Below are 26483 nucleotides of genomic sequence, written 5' to 3'. Positions count from 1 at the left end.
ATTTCCAGGTTCTGTCAAGCTTCTCATCTACCAACAGCCTCATGTGCCTCTCAGGGCTGCTCTCAACCCATTTTCCACCCAGCCTGTGTTTGTGCTTGGGGCTGCCCTGACCCACGCTGTTGCACTTGGCCCTGTTGAACTTCATGTTTTTCACAGGCCAACCTCTGAAGCCTGTCAGGGTCCTTCTGGATGGCATCTTTTCTGTGATGAATATTTATACACTAGATAATGTTAAAAATAAATATAGAAATCTGGTTTAGAAATGTAAAATTTGGTTTGCTTAGAGGCCTTTTATATGTTTTAGTTGCCCTGGTGACTTTAAGAATATACAATATAACTGAGAGCCCTTGTAGCCCTTAATTTTTATTTTTTCTCCATGTTATTTCAGATGAATGTTCACTTAACAATGGTGGATGTAGCCATCAATGTTCTGTGGTTCCTGGAGGAAGAATTGTGTGCTCCTGCCCTGCAGGATTCAGTCTTGGTATAGACAACAAAACTTGTGGGGTTATGGATTACTGTACCAAGCACCTGAAGTGCAGCCAAGTATGTGAACAGCATAAAAACACTGTCAAGTGCTCGTGTTACGAAGGCTGGAAGCTCAGTAAGGATGGAGAAAATTGTGTTAGTACTGGTAAGTTGAAATTCAGTGTATTTTCAATATTCAGGATGTTAATAGATGATGTGGAAATTTACTGAGAGGTTATTTCACTTTTCTGGATGAAAATATAGGCTTGGATTATCCAAATGTGGGGCTGATGGCAATCTAAGGACTCCTTAAAGCTGTCCCTATTCTTGATGGACGAAGGGGTATTGAAATACTAGGTTGTTGCTTGTAAGATTTTCTGAGAAGGTTAATAACAAATAATTCCTAAATTGTTGGAAGTTTTATACCTTTTTCATGTATATTTAGTATGCATGAGAGATAAATATGTGTGTGTGTGTATATATATATATATATGAAATATGGGGAATTTACTATATGTTTTTAAGAAACAGATCCATCTGTGACATCACGATATTGATCAGTATTAGCTGAGGGTTCCGAAGGCTAATTTGGAATGTGCAGTTATGTGCTGCCTGTTAGCATTCATGATTTCAGCAATTTTTCTCCCCTAAGATATTCTAGTACTTGTTTTTTGACATCAGTTAGACACTTTTCAGCTCAGTAATCGAGATGAAAACCAACATGAGCCAAAAGAGAGGAGGGGGGGTGCATTCCCCTGGTTGTTCGCTACTGATGGGTACTGAAGCAGGATTTAGAAACTCTGTTAGGAGTGTTTTTTTCAAGTGCAGTGCTGTGTGTAAAATACAAACACGTACATGCAATATAAACTGTCATCACAGCTTTACCTGCCCCGTAGGGAGTTAAAACAGTATTGATTTTGCTGTCTAGATTTTCAGAATTTCAGTTGGGGATTTTTTTGATATTTTTATTCTGTATTATTTTCTTTTTTGATAGTGTCTTATCAATTCTGAATAGAAATATCTCCCAGACTGTCTATTGCTTATTTGGATATTTCAGAATTCAGTTGATATCATGATTAAGAAATTCTTATTCCACATACCTTTCATTTCTTCAGATGATTCACATGAAAAAATTCAGAGTCAGCAAGTTAGAAATAAAAACCTAATTTCTTTATTGCAGATCATCTGAAATTATTTAGTAATTAGCAACCAATGTATTTTAGGTTTGTATTTTAGAAAAGGCAAATTCTGATCTTTCTACTTTGACAATGTTTTAGATAATTTACACAACATTTTAGAACTGTTACAGTAGTAACAAGGCAAACAACTTACTTAGGGCAAAAATATTTATTGGGTGTAATAAAAATAGTGTTTCTCTTTTCAAAACAATGAATAATTAAAATTTAGTTTTATATCATCGATATTCTTTTGAGGAGCTTTTAGCAAACGCTCATGAATTGCACGTCTTACCTTTGAGCTTTATTTTTAATTTGTTAAGAATGTGGTTTACATTCATCAGGCTGGAATAGCTGTTATAATTTCTAGAATGATCTCCAAGTTCAGTGTTTGTGACTCTATAATTGTTACAGTAATGTGTAAATAGTTGCTACCGTGGTATGGGATCAGGGTTGCATGTTCAGACTTTACTGAGCTGATAGTAGACCCTCAAATCAGGCTTCACTGGTATATTAATGTGGTTCTGTGTATCTGAAATTTGTTTTATTCATGTCAAAGTTGTTATTTTATGACAGTATCTTAGTCTTATTCTCACTGATTTTTTTGATCAGGCTGATTTGGGTTTTTTATGGGTATTTCCAGTAATTAAAAAAATCCATTCTTACTGGATTACAGACATGAAAGGGCTAAAAGCATTTCAGGCAGAGTTGAGGAAAACTTCAAACAAACTTTAAATTAAAGCAGGTAGAAATGACCAGTATTTGGAAACTAAGGTGAAGAAAAACCCCAAGGTGAAATGAGCTCATTTGTGCTAAAGTAAGGCTACAAGTTTCTCAGTTTTCCTTAAGCCCATGAGATGCTTCTGCTTAAAGTTTACTGGTATTGGTGAGAATCTGAAGTTACAGATAGATTTTCCAGATTTTCTAAAGAGTTTAATACTAAATATATGATCTGAGACCTGAGATGTCAGCTGATATAAAGAAAAATGATGCTTTTCTTTACAAACTGGAAAGACTTGTGCTAATGGCATCAAAGTGCAACAAAATTATTCCATATTGAATATGGCATATGCTTTTACAGTCACTAATAAAATAAATTTCAGTTTATTTAATTCAAAAGGCACAAGAAGTACTCTGAAGGAAGGATCCTCTGACACTTCAATTTTTTACTGTGTGAATGGCATTTTAGTAAAGTGAGAGCAATTTTGGTCCCATTTGTGAATCTGTGAGCCTCACAATGTCCAAACCATTTATGTCTCTAGGCAAGAAATCTTGAATGAACTTAAAATAGCAAAAAAACTTTTATATAATACTATTATAAGTAAAGTTCATCATGATCTTGCAAAGATAAGCGGTCCCCCAAATGCCAAACTACTATTTCAATAATTCCAGTTGGTATGAATTCTTAGAATAGCCATACTGATTTAAAATGCCTTGAACCAGGAGTAGGTGTATTACATTAGAGCACTGTTTTCCAGGAGAAAAAAATTACTCACAGGAAAGTGATTACGTTGCCCTTGGCTACTTTCTTTTTTTTCTCTCTAAAATAACCCTTTCCTATATACAGGCAAACATTATAGTAGTCCACAGCAATAACATGTAAAGGCAGCGTGCAGCACATTTTCAGAATATTGTAAAAACATTTTCTGTGAGTCTGTCACAAATTTAATGGGAATATGAATGCTGAAAATGCAGAAATGTATGTGATTTGAACTTTTTTTTTCCTGATTGCATACCAGAATCAAATACTGTATTTGTAAGAGCAATCTAATGAATTGCCAGAGAAATATGAGTTATAGGATAATAAGTATATAGAACTAAAATGCTTAAAATTGAGCAGTTCTTTTCTTTTTAGTTCCTCTTTCAAACTCTTTCTTAGTTTCCCATTTTCTCTTGTTTCTGCTTATGTTGTCTTTGTTTCTTGAGGGGTTTTAATGTTGTTTTCTTCTCCTTCAAGGTTTCTTTACTTTTCATCTCTTGTTTTTGTCTAATTTGCTGTTCTGGCATTGTTACATTACTGACTTCCCAAAGACTAATTGTTTTGCTTATATTTAAATTTGTATTGATATAAGAGTATGTTGCAGAGCTCCATTATTCAGATAGAAAGTCAGTACAAATTACATGTGTTCATACTCTTGTCCCTAGTTCCTCTTGGAATACATTTCAAAATGAGTTGTGTTGTTATATTGTACTTGCTCTTTTAGTTGATATAAGCATACAGAAAAAAACCACTGTTCTTGAGAGATACTTAAATTTTGTGTTTACTTTCAACCTTTTAGAATTGGGTTTTCTAAGCTTTGGGGGGACTCTGTTATATCACTATATATACAGATATATTTGTATGATGTATCTGTATGTTTTGTCTGTTTTAGCAGGTTTGAAATTCAAATTTGTTGTAGTTTCCAGATTGCTTTCAATACTAAAATGGAGGAAGGGTGAGAGAGAGGGTAGTCCAATCCTCTCTGAGCAATATCCAACTTTTAATGAAGTGGTTTTTGCAGAATCCTTATGAAATGATTGTTTTCCTTTGAGGTGATTGTCATAAAATCATAGTGTAGATCGCTTGCTGTGCTGCCACTGTTACAATAAGCTTCAGTGAAACAGTTATCTTCAGTTAGAATTTTTCTCAAGACAGAATTTTAAATTTAAACCGTTGGAAAAAGTGAAACACTATTTTTTTTATATACAGTCTCTTTTGATTGTATTGCATAGGTAGTTTTCTTCTATCAGAATTTTTTTCTTACAGCTGCTAATGTAGTTTTATGCTTTATGTTTTTCACATATTTTATACACTTATATGTATGGTAAAAAAAGCTTTGGTGCAGTTATGAAATAAGAAGGTACAGAAATGTATGATTTTTCTCTAATAAATTGTTAACAGTGGATTTTCCTTAAAGTTTTAAAGAATGTAATCAATAACCATTACATTAATTTGAGATTTTACAAAAAAGCTCTTAGTCAACTTGTAGAATAAAAAGTATTCACTTTCAATTTCTAGAAGAGGAATCAAATTGGAAAATAACATCAGATTTTGGTTTTAGAGGGTGATGGCAGTATAACTTCAAATAACATTGATTTGATTGAGCCTGAAAATTCTAATTCACTAAAATACAGCTCGTTTTATAGAACCATTGAATGATAAGGTTGGAAGGAAGATCAAAGGCTAATTTTAATACTGCTCTTGTTTATCTGCTTTCCAAGACCTTCAAGACACCCTCACTGGTAAACTCCAAGTTTCCCTGGAGTGAATTGTTTCAGTTCCTCACTCTCCTAAGATTTTTGTTTTTCTAGTCTTTCTGTGTCTTCCTGGTCCAGTTTAAGCCTTTAATCCTTGACCTACTTGTTATTTATACAGAAAACGGGATTTTTCCCATTTTCAATTCATAGGTTTTTTATGTCTTTGGAGAATTTTATGTGCTTCCTGTGATCTTGTTATTCTATTTTTTTTTTTTTTTTTAGACTAAGAAGTTCCAGATTGTTCATTTTTTTCCTTGCAGGCCATGCTTTCTAGATCTCTTACAACACTTGCTCTTTTCTCCTTGCACTTATGTAGTTGATTGACATTCTTTTTTAAGAGATGTGTTCAGGAGAGGGTACAGTATCTTGGCTGTTGTCAACAAAGCTTAGGTGAAGGGAGTGGAAGGGTTATGTCATATTTATTTCAAGTGTCAAGATCCCATTGAACTTTAATCTTTTTCATCAGTGTTCTTGATAATTTTCACTGTAGGTTATTTATCTTAAGCTATACTTCCTCTGCTTTGAATGAAAAAAAAAATACAACATAGCACATGTTTATTAGGTTTCTTTTTTTTTTTTCCATTGTGGTGTCAATTAATGAGAAATATAAAAGAAACCACTGTTCATGATCATGATGTGTGATCTTATGCATGGGAATTGCAAAAAAACCTGCATAATAGCTGTGAATTGATCAGAAATTGGAAAGTGCCACTAAAGTATTTCTCAAGTTCAGATAACTGGTACTTGTGAAATAGCTGCTAATGTCAGTGATCCTGCTCTTTATTAAATTATCTAACTACTGCAGAGCTTTGAAAATGACTTTGCAGGAAGTCATTCATTGCTTTCACAAACAGGAGGATCATTTGGAAAGTTCAAGCCAGATTTGAACAAGTAATGCAAGAGCAGAAACAGCTCTGCTGAGGTACCTGATTAGCTTAAAACATCATCATTTATTCTGTGTTTGCAGTGGGTATCAAGAGAAGAACATGATGAAGTTAATGTTTTCAAAAAGTCATATTAACACATCTCTCTACTTGAGAGTAGAGAGTAAAATTTGTGCAACTTTTTCTTTGAGTATTTTAGAAGAACAATGCAATACTACCTATTGCCATAAACAGCCAATAATATTTTATATAAATGGGGGTTTAATTGTATGGGAAACAAGACCCGCAGTATAATTTGTGTTTTACTCTAGGAAAAGAACTGGGGGGAAAGAAACCCAATTACTTCCCCACAGGAAAGGGTTGCTGTGAAATCTGTAGTAAAGTGGATATGCCAAGTTGATTCAACAATTTACAGAATCCAATTTTTGTCTTTCTTTTTTGTTTTATTAACACAGCTACTTGTTTGCAAAACCTTTCCTAATTTAAAATATGTAAGAACTATAATAAAAAAAATAATCAATTTCATAGTATGGTTTGACCTATGCAGAGTGTGTTTACAGATATTTATATGCAATTTGATGCAATTTGATTTAAACTCACTGGCACAAATCATGTAACACTAATTGAATAGAAAAGAAGGAGAACTGTAATGGTAGCTGGATTTGTGATGAAGTGTATCAATAAGCATGTACAAATGTTAATTTTCTTGCTTGTTAGTTTGAGGTGAGGGTTTTTTTAAGCACTTCAATTGAAAACCAAGGTACATATTATATTGAAAAGGTACATTATCTATATTTTAGTAAAGTGTTTCAACTAACTGGTATTTGAAACAATGTATAATTTAATAGATTAATATTTTCTCAAACTTTGGAGAAATCAGCTTTTGATTTTGATACTGTGACTTTTTAAAGCTCAAATTATGGGCTACAAAACACAGTTCAATAGCTGAGTTTGATATTTCCGAATTTAATGTTTAATATCTATCATTGGGATCAAAGGTAATATTCAAAGAGAGAAGTGAAAAGTTTGTGGGACTGAAAAAGTATTTGAAAGACTCCTTATCAGAAGATGAATTGTTTTAATCATCTGTTCCTCCTGATTAAGTGTTCTGTCGTTCACCCTCTACTTGTCATTTATATCAATATGTAACAATATCTTCTTTATTATGCTTTTGAAATGTATAATCTTCTGCTTCCAGATCCATTTGAAGCTTTCATAATTTTTTCTATTCGACATGAGATCAGAAAAATTGATCTTCACAAGCGTGACTACAGCCTCTTAGTTCCTGGGCTAAGAAATACAATAGCCCTTGACTTCCATTTCAGTCAGAGTTTACTGTACTGGACAGATGTGGTAGAGGACAAAATTTACAGAGGCAAGCTCTCTGACACTGGAGGTATGGATTTAATCTTTATTTTCTTAACAGTAAGAACAACTGCAGTTACAGGGTGCTGGACCTGTTCAGTCATAACTGAGCTGCCATTCACAGAAACAGAATTTATGATGCTATCCTGCCTTTGAAAAGGTGTTTATCTAGATTGTACTTGATGTCGAGCTAGACAAGACTTCTATTATCAAAGCTTCTTTTTGCAAGAGGCTATAGGGGGAAGAAAATGGCAAATGCAAAAGGCTGATATTTCCTTCTGATCCAGTGAGTGCAATATTGATTTCTTTCATTTTTTTGTAATTTACCTTCATCTTATTAACAAAGTATAAGAATTTATCAGCTGTCTGATAAATTACATCCTCTCACTAAGTGACAGATCCTACTTCAAAATTTTATAGCATCCAGAAAGACACGTTCTTTGCCCTGGTGACTTAATGGTGGCCTTTAACTCAATATAATCTCATAACATATACAAAAGGGTTTCTACAAAATGTTCTTTGTTGCAGTGTATGTTCCAGTGCTTCCATTCCTGCAAGAGCTAAGAGGCATAAGAATATCTGACTCGCTTCTGTCAAAGTTCACTTATGCATTCACACATATGTTCTCTGAAATGCTTGATTTTAGTTTCCTGGGGTTTTTTTCTGCTCATTAGTAGACTGTATTTGTGGGTATTTTGTATCCAGAGATCCAGATGAGGAAAGAAATATCCTACACTGTTAAGTACGTAAAAACAGCAAAAGAGCTGCTACTTTCCAGTCATGGTTTTGGTGTTTGTGTGACACCAATAAAAGGCTGTTGTTGTCACGGTGTGTTTTAATCCCACTATACCAGAAACCAAGTGACTTCCGTGGCGTAACAATTAAAAAAAAAAATTAATTTAATCCTTGAGTCTTGCAGCTGTGAAGAACTGACTTGCACCTGCAAGAGCACTGTGCCTTTCTGGAAGTCCTGAGGACTAATGGAGTGGTTCTGTAGTTGCAATTTGTGTGAAACATTTTGTGATTCTCTGGAAGACATATTTGGTAGAGAAGAGCTGTTAGTTGACAGCAACAGTGTGAATTGTGCATGTGAATTCAAAGGAATAAAGTAAGGCTATTTATTGTGGAGCTTCTCAAAATATGTATTCCAAACAGAGTTCTCCCTGCCGTTTCTGACTTCATCACAATCTTGCAGTTTTCTCTTTTTCTGATTGAGAAACAAGGGAAGTAGAACTGCATGAGTTCTGTACCTCTCCTGTGTTACTCTGCATGTAGCCTCTGACCTTTATGGAAAGTTTCAGGGCTTTACTGACTAAAGCATCAGAGACTTAAACTTTTTTATTACTGTGGAATGAATTTTATTTGTGTAACTTCCAAAACTGAACTTATTTTCAGCATCCTGTTGCATTTGTAAAGAAAAAATGTCACGTTGAACAAAGTGTTACCATCCATCAGATACAGATTAATCAAGAATTCACTCCATGAATATATGATAGACTTGTATGTCCATGTTCACTATATTATATATTCAGACTCTGTATTAGTTCTTTAAGACTCTTTTTTGTTTTCTCTTTTTTTCTTCCCCTTTTTTTTTTTTTTAAGGTGTTAGTGCCATTGAGGTTGTGGTACAACATGGCCTGGCCACACCTGAAGGTCTTACTGTAGATTGGATTGCAGGAAACATATACTGGATAGACAGCAATTTGGACCAGATTGAAGTAGCAAAACTAGATGGCACTCTGAGAACAACATTAATAGCTGGAGCTATGGAACATCCAAGGGCTATTGCTTTGGATCCCAGATATGGGTAATTATAAAAACATTGCTTTTTCTTGTTGCAAAGTATTTCAGAGTTAGAGGTTTAAATGTGAGATTGATTGATTTTCTTTTTTGTTGCGAGTTATAGTTTCTAGCTTATCCTTAGTAGTTCCTGAAAGTATATTTTGACTGATAAACAATCCATTATCGGTGGGTCTTGTCCCAGTGAAGAGGGTTAAAAAAAGTACATCAGGAGATACAGATATCTGTTTGTTGGCAAATTACTTCCCTTGACATGTGGTTGTTTCATTTATTTTTTTTTTAATGTGCATGATAGTAACTGGAGCCTTTGGTCTAACCTTCCTGTGTGGTTAATGGACAGAATTAAGTGTTGTCCAGGTGATTCATCTCACTTAGAGTCTCATTTTTTTTGGTGTGGCTATAAAAATGTAGTTTAGATGTTACTGGAAGACTAACAGTTGAGTGAGGTAAATCCCACCTTTTGTATTTGGTTCTCCATCTTTAAAGTAGAGATAATGTTAGACAGCTTCTGTCAGTATTTTTTCTACCTGTTCATTAGGGATATCCTATAAAACAGAATATTAGGTGATAGTCAATAGCTACATCCTCTTCTCATAATTATTATTCTTTCAGAGGAGAAAAAGAAATAAACAACTGAAAAACAAAAACAACAAACCACCAAGCACGAATTAAATGTGGCAAAAAATAATACAAATTGTGAGTTTGCAGTCATGATATTTAATTTTGGGAATATTTAATTTTAGGATTTGCTGGGGTCTGTCATGTCTTCACTGAATATTTCTTTCAGAAACAAAGCTGTGAACATAAAAATAGATAAAGATCCCATATTCTGGTACCTGAGGTCTCTCTGGGACCTAAATTGTGAATTAGGATGTACGTGCTTTAAATGAGTAAGGATATTGCCCTCTCAACTGCGATACTAGGAAGCTTATTTACAGAGTACATTGCTTATCTATAGAGATCTTTTTAAAGAGCCATCTTGTTGGCAGAAAAATTGGCAGAGAAGTTGTTCAAATTAAGTGGTTGGAAGGCAAAAAAAAAAATCAAATCACCCCTCTTGCTGAAACTGAAGGCTTAATCTGCCTTTTGAAAAACTGGAAGCAATTGATGCTACATTATGTTAAAAGTAAGGAAAGAATAAAATCTTTGAACACAGATAGGAATAGCTCCTCAGTCTTTTCACAAATAAATGTGAATAAACAAACACTGGTGATTTAAAGCAAAGGGTTTTGTTAGGACTGCACAAATCCTGTATCCCAATAGAGGTGTGACTCCATAGCTCCATTCCAACCTGCAGTGAGGCCAAGCATGTATTCTCAGTCTACATATGCACAGATGTATTTAAAATAAACTTTTATACATAAACATGTGTGTCCACGTGGGTCTACACAGGCAGAAACTCAGCACTAAGACAAACAGAATCATGTAGTCTTATCCTGTTTAACATCTCTGTTAATGTTGAAGGTCTTTTAGTGGGAAATATGAAAACTTGTCACAAGTTTGGTTATAGTCTGACTCTCTGCCATTAGCTCTTTACAACTAATCAGAAATTTTCCTGTCAAAGGTATTATTTTCCTTTAACAAGTCAAAAAGTTTGTGTGGTGTTGAAAACTCAATAAGCTAAGAACAGTTAGAATGTATTTTTGGCCTTTTGATGACACTGCTTCTCACCTTTAACAAGATACTGCTTTGGTAATACAGGTGAAAGCTCTCCTTATTGGAAAAACACTGGAGATAGTACATAACTGAGGGAACCAACCATACAACACAGTTTTTCAGTTTTCTTTCGACTAATCTGTATAAAATTTGTTGATCACATGCCAAAATCTAGGGGATCTTCATGATATCTTCATTCTTAATAATGGATAAAAAAAGTTCTGGTTTAGCCTGTTCCTTGATCCCTGCTACCTCAAATCACCTTTCTTCCCATTCTCCTCTCCCCATCTTTCTCATTTGTGAATTGCTTTCAGAGGCTTTCATTATAATTTCATTTAATGGGCTGGGTTTCTAATTATAGAGGGAAGAAAGACAAGCTGTTACTTGTATAAATGGACATGAAAAAGAGAATTAAACTCCTAGCTTTTAAAAGACTTTTGTAATTTCATGATTACTCTAACACTAATGATGAAATATTACCCTTTTACTTCAAGGAATTTATATAGTTGCCCAAATTGATCTATGTTTTTTTCCTTTAATTTAAACCGTGTAAACATTTGAACATTTTTTCCAGCTATTGTCTTATTAAACCATTTCAGATTATTCTTGGTGCTTTAATATTTTCCTTCTATCCCTTTTCTTTTCCTCTTCGTCTTACAAGGATTCTGTTTTGGACGGACTGGGATGCAAATTTTCCTCGCATTGAATCCGCTTCCATGAGTGGAGCAGAAAGAAAAATCATATATAAAGATATGGATACTGGAGCCTGGCCTAACGGCCTTACTGTAGATCACTTTGAAAAAAGAATAGTGTGGACAGATGCCAGGTAAAGTGATAACAGCTTTATTATTATCTGTTTATAAACCCTTATTCTTGCATGAAGAAATGTGAAATGCATTGTAAGTGGAATGTAGTTATTTACATCATGGGCATAAATCAGGGGCAGGGGTGAAACCTCTGCCCTGAGAGCTCTGGTATCATCCATGGCTCCTGGCTCCCTGTTCTCAGAGAACAGTTCCCACATGTCCTCCCTGACACTTATCCATGGAAGGCCCAAGATAGTTAACTATTTTTTTTTCCTGTAAGTTCATCTGAAACTGATTTTCCTGTTGTATTTTTCACAGCAGAGAGGTAAATTTAAACATTATACAAGCAAGCCAGTATTTCATACCTCTAGTTAAATTATTAATATGAAGGAAATAATCTCTGAAATTAATGGTTGCACTGTGAACATCCTTTGGTCTTACCAGTATGTAAGAGTTAAGTTTTTATGTATTTTACCCAATTTCATAATGGTGGTGTGATGTTTATTTTTATGTTATCTTAAATTTGGGGGTATCTTGTAGGTCGGATGCCATTTATTCTGCACTGTATGATGGAACCGGCATGATAGAGATCATACGGGGTCACGAATATCTTTCTCACCCTTTTGCTGTTTCTTTGTATGGGAGTGAAGTTTATTGGACAGATTGGAGAACCAATACACTGGCAAAAGCCAATAAGTGGACTGGCCAGAATGTCAGTGTAATACAAAAAACAAGTGCTCAGCCATTTGATCTTCAGATCTACCATCCAAGTCGTCAACCACAAGGTGACTCTTTATGGAATAATTAATTATTGCTCCTATGAGAGGAGGAGTAAATATTTTTTTATATAAAAATCTGTATTATTTGTAGAATAATTTATTATTGTTCCTATGAGGGGGGAAAATAGATTTTTTTTTATATATAATTATCTGTATGTGAATTCGCCTTGTATTCAGCACTAGATGAAGGCATGCAACCCATGTGGCAGAAGGTTGTATGGAGTTCATAAATATATATATGGCTTATATATATATATGTATGTACCCTGAAAAGTACCAATGCTGAAAAAAGAATTGCATATGTATTTCTATTGTGTAATATAACAAAAACAGTCATTGTTTTGTTCATAAATCTAGGAAATAAAAAAGACCACTGGAGGATGACCACCAATCAGTTATAGAATTTCCCAGGTTCACTGGATAAACTTCAACTCTTCTGTCAAAAATTTGATGTTAATAGAAACTACTTTAAAATTCATCTCATATACACCTTTTTTTTTTTAATATTGAGAAATGATATTTTGTTTTTCTTCTTACCCAGGGTTTGTAGCACTCAGTAAGCCATTTAGACTTTTATATTAGTAGGTTCTGAGCAATCCTGATTTGAAAACATTGAATCCTGACAATTTTGTATGGCTTTGTAAATGTCTTGAAATCTAGTTCTGCATCAGTTATGCATAGAAAACTATGGATAAAGCTCTAATATAAATGAGTACCAGCAAGTAAAATTCTCCCTGCACACTAGCAGTCAAAAGATTTGAAGGATGTTCCTTAATAGCACATGTGGAAAAAAGGAGAGCAATGATACAACTCATTTGCTAGTTCGTGAAGCTTTGTGATAACTGTGATAAAGACTCACAGTGACCTCCTCATCTGCCTCACAGCAGGTGACATAGAATGTCAGGATACATTTTTCTGATGGCTTTATTTTAAAATAATAATGAATATATATTAAAGAAGAATGTTACTTACTGGTTTACAGTGGATGCCAGATTCCTTGGACTTTATTACTTTTTTAAATAAGCCTCTTATTTCTCTAATTTTTAAGAGTTTACTTTTTAGGGCAGTATACTGCTCTAACAAAGCTGTCTGACTTCTAGACAGAAGAATATGTTTGCCCAAAATGTGAAAATAACGGGTGGTATAAATATGCACCTCTGCACACCCCTTTCAAATAATGTGTCTTTTGGGCTTGTTTTTTGGGGTTTGAGGGTTTTTTGTGCGTTTGTTTGGTTTGGTTTTTTGGGGTTTTAGTTGATTGGTTGGTTTTTGTGGGGGTTTTTTTGTTTGTTTTGTTGTTTTTTTTTTTAGCAGGGAGGGGATTTAGGTTTTTTTATTTGTAATTAGTCACTTCCTGAGTTTTGGGATTTGAGGAGCTCTGTTCCATATTTTCAGAGTAGCAGTGGAGTTCCCATTAGCCTTTTCTTGCTGTCAGAAAAAGAACAACTATTTTCTGTTTGGACTGGGGCCAGGCAGCGTCTTTGGAGAGAGTCTATAGCCTAGGGAGCCATCAGTTGGTATTCCACAGTCACAGATATCTTGGCCTCAAGGCAAGTCGAAGCTGTAGAAGAGTTTTCATCTGTTATTTTCCCAAATAAAGAAGTTCAAATATCAAGTTGTGTAATTGCAACTTTTTTTTTTATGATGTAGAAAACACTGGATTCTGATTTTATGATTGACCTTTTGGGTTTGCTCTAAATTGTTCTCTTTCAATGGAAGAAATTTGTTTTTTTTCCTGAATCTCCAGTACCTCGCTTTATTGGAGCTAGAGAAAAACGGTGATACTATGCTGTAACTTCTTATTTTTCTTTTGAATTTGTAGCTATTTTTCAATAAATGAACAAGATATCATGCAGGTTAGAATCTCAAAATAAAATTAACAATAGATTTACATTCCAAACTGTCAGTATAAATATGCTACTGAAGGATGAACATTTTTTAGTTTAATCTCCACAGATCTACATCTGGGTCACCTATGTAGGTGAAAGTTTATTAGCTTTCAATATATATCATGCAAGTTATTTTGATTGAAATAAAGTAGAGCAGAGCTAAATAAATTCCTGTAGCCTCAAGCAACAGTCAGTCTAGGACAGATGCTAATTTAAGGATGTGAAGTTGCAGTGAGATATTTGTATGGTTGATAAGTTCATCTGTCAGGAAACCACAGGGGATTATGGAAGCCTTCTTACCTAATGCAGAATATTCTCAGGAATATGAGCTTGAGACCCACTCATCTTCACAGAACCAAAGCTGTGTCAGGAATGCTGTTAACGAAGCAAACACAGGGTTTCTAAGAAGAACATTTTCTTTCAACTTGCTCCATTATATTAGAAATCCACTTGCTGCCAAGAACAAGGTCTTCTATTTTAGTCACAAGAAGTTGTACCAGGAGATGTACTAAGGATAGTGATAAGAGGGGTAAATATAGTGCATTGGAAGGATCAGAGCTTGAAAACAAAAAGCTGTGAACTTCTCACACATCCCCCCCCCCCTTTTTTTTTTTTTTTTTTTTCATTTCTCAAGGGTATTACTTTGGAATAAAGGGAAAAACAAAAAACCAAACATGGATGTGGAATTAGTTTCCTTTCTGCGAATGAAATTTTTATTTAAAAATCATAACAAACACTATAACAACCATTGAATATAAAGTATATTGGTACCACTGGGCTCTTCTGTAATTAAAAAATGAAAAACATTGAACTCCATAGCGCTCCTTTGTTACAATATTCTGTTGAGACACAGATTACCAGCTGTTTGAAATAAATAACTTTTTACAGAAATGTAACTTAAGATGGGTAGCTTTAAAAAAGAATAATTATTAGTTTAAGATTTTATCTCAACCTTGTGTACATCCTTTTTTACTTCAAAACCTGAACAAAGTGCTATATGTATTATAAATCATGCAAAATACATACAGTTTTTCTGAGCTTTAAACTGGGTTCCTTAGTGCCTTGTGAAAGTTCCATTTTTGTTTTAGGAGTTATAAGTGCAGTCTCTCCTCCCATTGTCTTAACTCAGCATCCTGTCTTTGAAAGTGGCTGATCAGGGCCTAAAGGAATTTGTGGACCTGGGGAAAGACAGCAGCCATTCTCCTCCCATACAGGTTTCCAGTAGCCTGTAACTCAGTGATTTTTCAGCCTTAAATGGCCTTTTTGTTCTTTAAAGGCTTTGACTTATTCTTCTTGTGTGAATTCTTCAAGTTGACATATTGTCTGCAACTTTTGGGGCAGGTGGTTCAGGTGTGTAACTGTTCGCCATGTGATGGAGGAGCTCATCTTGCTTGTTTTGACCCCAACAGTTGATAATAAGAGCTTCAGAATTACCATAAAGTTATCATCCTCAGTACAATGACATATCATGAAGAATTGTGCTAACTTTGCCCTAATAATTTTCTTGTTTATTTAGCTTCATGGTGATACGTAGATTTTTGTTATGTAGTGTGTTAACTAATTCTTGAAGTGAATGATTACAAATTGGAATAGAAATAGTGATTAGAGGAAATAATTATTTATTTTAGAACACACCTTATCTGATCTGTCCTAACCTGTAAATTCCCTAGATCAGTGCTAAAGTAATCAGATGTAATCAGATGGTATAAAGATTTTAACTTGGCTGACTGCAGCAGGAGGATGTTTGGCCTTATGAAAAGCATGCTAAAATTGTTGAAAGTGAGCAGAGGATTAGATCTATAGCTACTTTTAAATATGAGTGGGAATTTAAAAGGACCCTTTTGGTGTAACTGTAGTGCATATATTTGAAGGTGTGGGCAGAATTTAATCATGTTGTGCACCATTAAAGAATAAGATCAAACTATGTCTCGCTAATCTGATGCCATGAAGGGGCAGGTTCAATATGAAGTTAATGGGGAGGGTAAGTTGGTCCACAGTGAATGAGCATATTGAGAGGTTGTCAGAGTAACTGTTCATTTGTCAGCTGGTGATGGGATGTCTGAGGGGTTTTTTAAGGGTTACTGGTCAAGAAAAAGAAATGTTTTGCTTAAATAAAATTGGAGAGCAGTCAAGAAGTAACATGATGACAGAGTGATGTGTACGTGTCTGTGCTCAGCACCGTAAGAAAAATAGATTGACAAGCAATCAGCAGTGGAAATCAATTAAATAATGCAAAAGGCTGGCATATTGGTGAAAATGCCAGTTCTGTGGGTTACTATGATCAAAGGGAATATATTGCTGGAAATGATTAGGAAAGGAATAAAGAAGTATAGACAGCGAACTGTGGTGCTGTATAAATCCATAGTATTCCCACATCTTGAATACTGTTTACAGATCATACAGAAGCTATTGAGAAAGCTTGACAGGCTGATCAAGAGTATGGGAAAGGTTTTGGTCTGAGGACAGGTAGGCTGATACTGCTTGAAGTACAACTTATAGACAGGCTTCTGTATGATGGCAGTCTGTGAAATCATAAATGGCATGGAAAAGGTGAATAAGGAATGGTTATGTGGTTATTCACAATAGAAATAGAAGAAAATATTAGAATCAGCACAAGGACATAAAAGCCAAATTTTTGAGAGTCAAAGCAATAACATATCTATGTGCCTTCGGGAGAATTAGTTTTTATTAGAAAATAGAGAATGGGCTTAGCTGTTATTCAGTGAAAGCAGTATGAATATGAAAGGAATATGTAAATATGTGCTGTTAGAAGTAATTTTTAGATTATGATAGTTTGCTCCCAGAGTTGTTCACTCATGTGGAAACAAACACATCTGCTTTAGAGCAATTCTTTTTCCACCAGTTTTATATTCCATGCTATATGAAGGGAATTGTGATGTGAACAGACAGTACATGAATTGTACTGACTCCTCTTTGTGGATACTTGGAGCAGACTGGAACCACAACTTCAGTGGAGAAGAACAAAATACACTACTTGCACTGAAAGACAAGTTGTATTTATTATTTTTAGACCCTAAATAAATCATTGTCACAGATGGTTATATGCATATAGAGAAGTTGAGGTTCCACAGGAAACACTGTTTTGTGGTGTTGGCAAATAAATTAAAGGAAATTCTGTTTTACAAAACATACGACTAAATTTTAAATCTTGCAGTAGCAATGTTAAAAATGTCAAAAAATTGCAGGAGGTTGAATCACTAGATGGTTCTCTTAGGTCCCTTACAACCTAAATGACTCTATGATCTCCTTCACAATATTGTCAGAAGTCTGAGTTATGTTTCCTTTCTGATGTATAGTTCATAGAGATAGATGACTTATATTTACTAATAGTGCATTAATAATTATTATCTGTGAAGGCTCTTTGAACCTTCTTCAGTGTTATTTCCTTAACTTCATGTTTTTTTGTCTTCCACACAAACTTGTGAACTTATTAAAAGAGATCACCCCCAATTTTCTCAAAATTGGTACTATAGATACAAGAAAAGTGATATTAAATAAACATCTCTGTATTGTAGTTTTTGGGAAAGGCAGAATCAAGTACAGTCATCCCATGAGGATAATGAGGTATTTACGGTCTATTGGCTGTCAAAGAAGATATTAAATCATTAAGCAGCAATAAATAGTTTTAAGCTTATTGGCCCAGACAACGTTTTGTCAGAGGTTTAGGAGACCTGACAGAGAGGATATGGGATGCTGCTTTCAATAAACTTTTGGAATAGCAGGGAAAACTAAAGGCTGGGAGAGTGCTGAGTGGCTTCCTGTGCTTCCAGTGCTTAAAAGCGGCAAATGGGATGACTTTACAGAAAACAGTGAAACCCTATGATTTTTTGATAGAAGCATGATGGAAAGAATTTCATTAACCTGTTTAACCAGGGTTTTGAAAGCTTCATCCTTCCTGTAGTACTGGTTAGACAAGTAAGTAATTAAAGGCTCCAGGAGTTGGTGGATAAATTTAAGGAAGCGCTGAGGGGGAAAAATATGGTTCCATGAAGCAGACTTTGATTTTTGTCTTCAAATTTTAGTGCTTGAACTAAATTTTTTTGCAAAGAAATTCATACATCAGATTTCTCTAGTTGTCTAATTACTTGTATTGCAGGCCAGCGCAGTGCTGGAGGACTATATTCTAAACTAATTGGTTTTGATAATTGTAAATTTGTCTTTATGAGTCAGTCATTCCCACTTTCCATCAATGTTTCAAAGCTTTTTTTTAGTAAAAGGAAAAATCAACATTGCTTTCTGTTTATGCCTGAAATGTCTCTTCAGCAGTGCTGGGGAACTGTGTGTTTATAGTAATTAATAAAGATAATAAGAATGATTTCCAGGTTTTGTAAGACTAACAGGTCTTCTCCAGTCAGCTTTCTTTCTCCTCTTTAAAGCAATTTTAGCACACTTCATTCAGTTAGTGAACTATAGTAATCTGCTTGTGGAAAGCTACACTTAGGAAAGGTTTTTCTTTAAGAAAAGTAGAAATACTTTGCTATGTCTTTTTTGCAAGTTATCTTTGCATGTTAGATTTCAATCTAATATTCTGGCAGAGAGATCAAATTGAGAGGAAACATTGAATTTGCCAAAGTTCATATCATAATCTAAGCTTTGACTAAGCTTTCACAAAATTAAATCATTTTTCAGGTCCCTATCATGTTAACATTTTTTTAATCCCACGTGTCCTTGTTAGGATTGTAAAATTCTATACATTTAAATCTTATGAATAGGCTGCAAAATAAATATCTCCCTGGGAAAATTTTTCCGGTGTCTTCATGAGGTTACAATGATAAATTTTGTGGCTGTATTAACAACAACAACAACAAAAGAAATTAAAATATATGTTCGTGGACAAGAGTTGAGTATTAGCCTAGAAAAATTGATTAGAGCACAAGCCCAGTTTATCACTGAGGTTGGGTTTGTCTTTCAATAGAATATTTACCACTTTCTCACCAGTGTAGCTTATGCCAGTGTGACAAACCTTAATTTGAAAAGGTGGTTTTACTTTTTTGTGTTTCATTATTCAATTTTAGCTTCCAATCCATGTGCTGCTAACGAGGGCAGAGGTCCATGTTCTCACATGTGTCTGATCAATCACAACAGAAGTGCTGCCTGTGCCTGTCCACACCTGATGAAACTGTCTTTAGACAAGAAAACATGTTATGGTAAGTTTCCCCCACAAAACCTGACAATTGTATTGATTTTAGAATTTTGGACTGGACAAATTAATCTTAAGCACAATCTCTACAGTGCTTTTTACTGGTATGTTTCAAAGGGGGCATCTACTTTTTGAGAATCAATAACTGACTCTCATAATTGAGGTCTGTGGTGCTTTGATATTTGTTACCGCAGCCATTTCTTTGTGCTGCTTATGTGTGTGATATGTTGGTAAAACTTATCTCTGCAAACCAGAAAGCTTTGTACTCTCATGTGCGTCATCCGAAAATTATGAGTCAGGTAAGCTGAATAACAAAAAGATACTTAAAAGCTTAAATCTCTACCTGTTCTAGAGTTGCCTTGGTTTCATTTTCAAGGATTAAAAAACAAAGAGTAAATGTTAGATGTGCAGCCTTGCAGGGGAGTTAAAACGAAACAATTACAATAAACACTTTTAAGCTATAAAAGCCCTCAAAATGTCAAATAATTGTGTGTATTATCTGTAAAACCTTGTAGTAAATTACTCTTTTCAGTGTTGATTAATAACGTCTAGGAAATAAAAAAATAATATGTTGTTGTTTCAAGGATATTGCAGGGGAAAAAAAGTTACTTTTACTGTTCCTTCTCAGGCATTTGCTCCAATAATTTAGACTTTTGAGATTAAAAAGAGAGCTTTGTTTTGCCTTTAATGTTTCATCCTTTTTCTTTAGTGAGGGTGCAAATCAGAAGAATCAATTTACCCTTTTTGTTCCACGTGTTTGCCTTCTACTGCTTCCACAAACATTCGTCGTTTGCAAAACTTCCCTGTTACACTGAATCCCTGTTCCCCTGAGATACCAAATGTTAGTGTCTGATCTGATGTGCAAGTAAAACTATTTTTTTTGAGTGGATTAGGCAGGGCAAACTTTTTGTAAAAAATATTTCAGCATTTTTTTCTTACACATTCATAAGATTCATTTAGCAGAGTGGTAACACCACGTCCAGCTTCCAGAATTATTGTATTTTTCCTGTGATTTTTATGCTCTTTACACATTATTTCTCAAGTGTCACTAGGCTGCAGGTTTTTTGGAGATGTTTAATCACTCATATAAACACTATTTACACATTTGTAAAGCGATCTCAAACTAATGACTCAGATTCCTGTTAGAGATGTAAAGAGGATGAGGAATAACGATTTCCTTTTTTTCCAACAGAAAGAAAGAAATTTCTCCTCTATGCAAGGCGTTCAGAAATAAGAGGGGTGGACATAGAAAATCCATATTTCAACTTCATCACAGCCTTCACTGTTCCTGACATTGATGATGTGACAGTCATAGATTTCGATGCTGTTGAGGAACGCTTATACTGGACTGATGTGAAAACACAAACCATCAAACGTGCCTTCATCAATGGGACTGGCTTAGAAACCATTATTTCGAGAGGTAAATGGCATAGCATTGAAGTAAAAATAATTAATTCTAGGTAAATGTGAGTTGTAAGCATGCTAAAATACGGACATGCAAGTTCTCAATTGGTGTACCTTGCACTGGTATTGGATAATTGATCTAAACAATAAGCAAGCAGAATTATTTTCTTTAGGATTCTAGTTCATTTTATTGATTCATAATTCAATTTTATGTAAACAAATTGGGATGTAATTTTAACATTGATTTTATACAAGATTGAAATGTGTAGTAAAAAAGGGAAACAATATTTTCGGGAGAAGGTAGAATAAAGATAAAAAGCAGGAGAACCATAATATCCTGTCACAGCTTTTCATTGAAGCATTTCCTATGTCCTGTGGATTTTCTGTGTCCTTTGGCTACCTGTGCTGACCTAACAAAGAAATTATCTCTGTCAGAGCTGTTTTTTTCTTTCCAGTCCATGTAGATCTTTCAGCTTTGGCACTACTGGTGAAACCACATGATATGGTAGCATTGTAATTTTGGTGATACTGATGATACAGATTTTTTTTTTCTGTACAGAATACATTCAGAAGTACAGAAATTTAATGAAATATAAAGTCTGCACCTGATTGCTTCAACCCTATGTCAGTAACTCTGGTATTAAATTGATACAATTCATTGTCCTTGGTAGTGTTTGTTTGATTGTTCATTCTATCTGAAGGGAAATTTTACTCACTCTGGTTCCCCAATTGTTAAATGTATGTTTGAAGGGGAAGAGGAGAAAAGAAATAACTCAATTGTGCAAGATCAGACCTTTTCTGATTTTGTGAACAAATAAATCAAATAGGTTATTATCTGGGGGACTTCAGAAAGTTAATTAAAGCTCTGTCCCTTGTGTCACTTTAGAAGAAATTAGTTCTGTATTAGCACATTTTGGGAAATGATTGGAGCAATATGGCAATATCCCCATTTGGCTATGCAGATTGATGAATTCATTTATTTTGTGTGGCTAACTTTTTTTTTCCCCCTGCTGTCTCAGAGACAACTTTATTAACAGTTAGACATATTTTCAGTCCCGATAATGAAAACAAGGTTTACAGTGCCTTCTAGAGCTCTTTACATCAGGTATTCCAGCACCCAACAGAGAGACTTGTTGCTTGCTTCTTTAAATTGTAGTAAAATAAAAACATTGTTTATTATAGAAAATATATAGTAAAAAGTCACAAAACTTGTCAAGGAACTTAATGAAACATACTATATGTGAGTGTTTGTTTATCAGCATTCTTTCATATTCCTTTTATTATGGTAGTTTCTGTGGTGGAATTTTTGTGGGTTTTTTTGTTCCAGATGTAACTTATTATATAAAAGTTTGCAAAATTACAATTTTCTGGCACATCAAAATATTGTAAATACTATTTATTATGTGTAAACTATCTCATTTGCTTACAGTTATATTTTTATACTTCTTATAAGAACATAAGAAGCTTTGTTAGCACATACAAGTGGAATTCTCACTGGATGAAGTCTTACGCCAATGTCACAAAGATGCCAAAGTCATACTTTAATCTTTTTAAGAGTATGAAATGCTCATTTTCTAGTTTCTCCAACCAAAAAACCCAGAAGGGCAGGGTATCAGTTTTAAGTGGGTCAAGGACTACGTATTTGGTGTTCTCTGGAGTTGGCAAACTTCCTAATGCCCAATCACAGCTCAACCTTATGTCCATTCAACCAGGCCACAGCCACATCCATGTTAGTTTGTCAACTATAATAATTCTGTCAGTGGAAATTACCACGTTAAGTTGACAAAAGATGTGTATAAACAATGAACTATAATGAAATCTTTAAATCACCCTTGGCCTACTCCTTGCCTACAAAGATGAGAATCAACATGAACCAGCTCTGTCTCAAGGTGAAGAGACATTGATATCTAGAGCTTGAGCAGAGACTTCATACTCAGTATTTAAGGCAGATATTAACATATATTAACATTTCTTTTAATACCTGGCTAAAGAAGACCATCACATACAAAGACACTGTGAAGCAACCAAATTGATCATCTTATGTTTTGCTGCCTCAGCTGCTCAGTCAAAGCCCAAAGTGGGACAGGGAAGAGAATCAGAAGGGTAAAAGTGAGAAAACTCATGGATTGAGATAAAAGCAATTTAATAAAAATAAAAGCTATGAGCACAAGCAAAGCAAAATAAAGAATTCACTTGTCTTCCCATTGGCTGACAGATGTTTAGCCATAGTCAAGAAAGCAGAGGAGTAACTTGGAATCTTCAGAGCCTTCAGGAATAAACTCAGAAAACTGCTTCAGTGATGTAGCTACTTCTGTGCCGTGGAACTGTTCTCTAGGCCAGTGGTTTTAGTTCAGATCCTCTGTACTGAGCCTTCCTGGTGCTGATGAAGGAATTAGATTTTTAAACTTCAACATAATATTGTTTTAGAAAGCCACCAAGTAATAAATGCTTTTTTAAATAGAAAAATACGATCCAAAAGTTCAGCATCTGTCTGATTATTATATTTGGACAATAGATTTTATGCTGTGAATATTCAGTGTGATTTTCATGTTCATGTTTTTATTTCAAGCGTATCAGGCCCAAGAAGAAAAATAAAGTTTGTTAATTTTTGTCAACTAGTGAATAAATACATCTGAAGAGAATATTGCACAGTATTGTTAACAAACTCTAGAAGAAAATATTCTTTCTTTTTCCCCTGAAAAATAAGACTGAAAATAATCCAAAAAGAACATCAAAATAACAACTGCTTTCCCTTTTTGCAGATATTCAGAGTATCAGAGGTCTTGCAGTGGATTGGATATCACGTAATTTATATTGGATTAGCTCGGAATTTGATGAAACACAAATTAACGTGGCACATTTAGATGGTTCCTTGAAAACCTCAATCATCCATGGAATCGATAAACCTCAGTGTCTTGCAGTTCACCCAGTAAAAGGGTAAGGTATCTGAGGTTTTAATAAATAAACTACAGTAAAGCTAGTAAATCAGAAGATTCTTCTTCATTCATATTTTTAGTTTACCCATTCTGTTTTCTTTCAAACTTAAAATAAAAGCATGCATTTGAAAGACTTTTGCTGAAAATTTCTTACCTGAATGCTGATTCCTTACCAAAGCTGTTGATTAAATCTTGTAATCACTGGTTGTACATTTTGCCTCCTCCTAAACTGATGAATGTTTTCTCTAATGATGCATTAAAAATGCTGTGTACACGAAGCAACATTTTAAATATGTTAATTTTCTTCTTCAGTAAACTCTACTGGACCGACGGTAACACAATTAACATGGCAAACATGGACGGCAGCAACAGCAAAATACTCTTCCAGAATCAAAAAGATCCTGTTGGTAAATACCTATTTTCCTGTTTCGTTTTTGTTTGAGTGATTTACTATGGGCATTATCTTGAACTGCTATTTAAGTGTACTGTGATGTTTTTCATTTAATGTATAACAGTGACAAGAACAGGCATAAAGCCATGAAGAACACTCATGTGATTTTGTGTTTCACAGTTTCAGACATTTTTGGCCCATTCTAACTGAAATCTACTGTACTAGTAGTGGATTATTATTAACTCCCAGGACTAAAGTGGACTGAAGGAGAACCCATCTGTATTTCTCAATTTTTATATCGTGGTCAAAAAAAAAGTTTTTAATAAGTTATGGATATATGTGAGAGGGTGGTTTGACTGCAAATGTAGATCCTTCCTCACCAGAATCCCAGTTGCATGATCAAAAGATAAATTGGCTCTTAACTTTTCACATAGAGAAAAAAGCAGCAGTTAAAGCAGACATTTCCTATAACAACTTAGCCACGGTTTTAGTATTTGATAATTCATACAGTTGATGATAAATGATGGCATTGTTTGGAAAAAAAACAAGCTCTCTCTGTGTGCACTTTTTTTTGTTCAGGTCTCTTACTTTAGATAATTTCATTTTTTAGAGAGCTGAAGTGGTTATGTCAATTGTTGATGATTTATTAATGGCCCATCAATAAAGTGATTATATTTTAAAGCATTTATTTTTTCATAACTGAATAAATAAAGCAAGCAGAAGAGAAAATGTTTTAAAGAATTCAATAAATTTGACATAAGAGCAACACAACATACTTTTAAGACCCTAAATTCTATGAATTTTGTAGAAATTACTTGATGACTGTTTTACTGTTATTTTGATTTGCTGTCTATCCATTTGGAGAGACATTTACCTTTTTATCTGGAGAAAAAAGAGTGGTAAACCCAGAAATTTTAGGGTGAAGCATAAGGACATTAAATAATATTGGGACAATATTAAGAAGTATTGGGAATATGCAGCATTTTGCACTGAATATTCTGTCATCATAGGTCACAAGGTCTTAAATTGCAATCCTTATGGTTTCTCTCACTGGGTTTGTTGAATGGCAGTGAAGCGACTGAACCAAATACAAAGAATGCTTGTTCAAATCCATATTTGGACAAGGGAAAAAACTTGTTTTCTTTCTGTAGCGTTGGATTAATTTTTAACACTTTTGAGATCTGATGATAAATATTTTAAATAGATCATATTCTAAGTTGAAGGTTCTTATTGCATTAACATGAGATATGATACATATGTGAAGTGTAGAATATGTAGTTTGTAAAGAGTATATGTGTGTAAAGGGAAAACAAAGCTTGTACCTGTCTCTTGCTGGAAAACTTTTTAATTGGTACCACCTTGGCTCAGTTTTTTTGTCAGTTAGGACGGACATGAAAATAAATGCAGTTGCATATCTGATGAGAAATGATCAGTTATACTGTAGTTCAAGTAAGTATTAAGTGTCCCATATCAAACTCTGTATTTGAATATATGCAAAATACCTTTTTCAGGGGTTTAAATTATCCTTACCATTAGTATAAGACATTCCCATGCTAAGAACAAGAAAACACTGCTGAAAAGCCAGAGAGCAGCAGTCTTAAAACCTTAATTTAATATTTAATTTTTAAATGACAAACTGTCTTTCTCCATAAGTGAAATTATGGTTCATGCAGTGCTGATTCTGAGTGTTTCGGGAGCTCACAAGGTAGATGAAAAAGACAAATATCTGGCTTATTAGAGTTGGATGTCCTATTAATTGATTGGGATTTTGTTGTCTTGATACATAATTTGGAATTTGGAGAATGAAGAAGAGTTTTCCTGTCTGTGACCTGAAGTAAGCTGATTAATTTTTTCTGTTTGAGTTCTATGAAAAGAGGAGACAATTTTTCAATTACAGTATTTTGTGTTATCACCAAGAGTGTGTGTAGTTTGGAAAATTTTGGAACTGATACTCTTAGGATGACAGATGGTGTCTTTTATTTTTATATTAACTCGTACATACTAGATATGACTTGCTGGTCCATTCTGCAGCTCTAAAAGGCTCAAATGCTACCAACACACATGTATTGGTTGACAAAGCAACTGGAGTTCCATTAAACTGTATTCTTAGGAATTCAGAATTAATGCTAATTTCATACATTCTTGGGCAGGTCCTTTGGTCACTGGAATTCCCTGAGACCAATATTGCACAGTCCTTATGTTCAGGTGGACTTTAGCAGCTGGGTCATAAGGTTTAAGCCAGTCACCCACAGTAGAATTCATCCTGAGTATCTGTGATGCTTATGGCTAAAAAGTCACCTGTTTTCAGTAGCAAAACCAGGACAATTCCTGAAAAAAATCTAAACATGCTTTGCCTACATTAGAAATAACAAGGGTTGGTAATAGATGGAAAGCGTTTTGGGAAGAATAATGTGGTAGACTTGATAAGGAGGAGTTAGGAATGTTCTTGGTTTGTCATTTGCTTCTGTGTAATTGCAATACCCATGTGGAGAAACACCGGTTTAATATCTGAAGTAAAACCTGACAAGATAG

General features: G+C 34.4%; 1 protein-coding gene across 8 annotated transcripts in view; it reads left to right on the top strand.

Annotated features, from left to right (window-relative positions):
* The window catches only part of LRP1B (LDL receptor related protein 1B), a 669756-nt gene that overhangs the window by 464933 nt on the left and 178340 nt on the right, over positions 1-26483 (top strand). For all 8 annotated transcript variants that reach the window (XR_005565475.1, XM_027748979.2, XM_027748987.2 and 5 more), the window contains 9 exons: positions 389-634; positions 6963-7160; positions 8732-8936; positions 11247-11411; positions 11932-12176; positions 19096-19227; positions 20413-20640; positions 23387-23561; positions 23873-23967. Coding sequence is in view for 7 of the 8 variants with exons in the window: in XM_027748979.2 (XP_027604780.2) it covers positions 389-634; positions 6963-7160; positions 8732-8936; positions 11247-11411; positions 11932-12176; positions 19096-19227; positions 20413-20640; positions 23387-23561; positions 23873-23967 (1689 nt within the window). In the remaining variant the exon portion in view is untranslated. The remainder of the gene's footprint in view (positions 1-388; positions 635-6962; positions 7161-8731; positions 8937-11246; positions 11412-11931; positions 12177-19095; positions 19228-20412; positions 20641-23386; positions 23562-23872; positions 23968-26483) is intronic.

Source organism: Pipra filicauda, unplaced genomic scaffold (assembly GCF_003945595.2).
Source record: "Pipra filicauda isolate LSUMZ 115617 unplaced genomic scaffold, ASM394559v2 scaffold47_size6085603_pilon, whole genome shotgun sequence".
In the NCBI taxonomy this organism is placed as follows: Eukaryota; Metazoa; Chordata; class Aves; order Passeriformes; family Pipridae; genus Pipra; species Pipra filicauda.
Note: the sequence above shows the minus strand (reverse complement) of the source record. Positions and strands in the feature narration are given on the sequence as shown.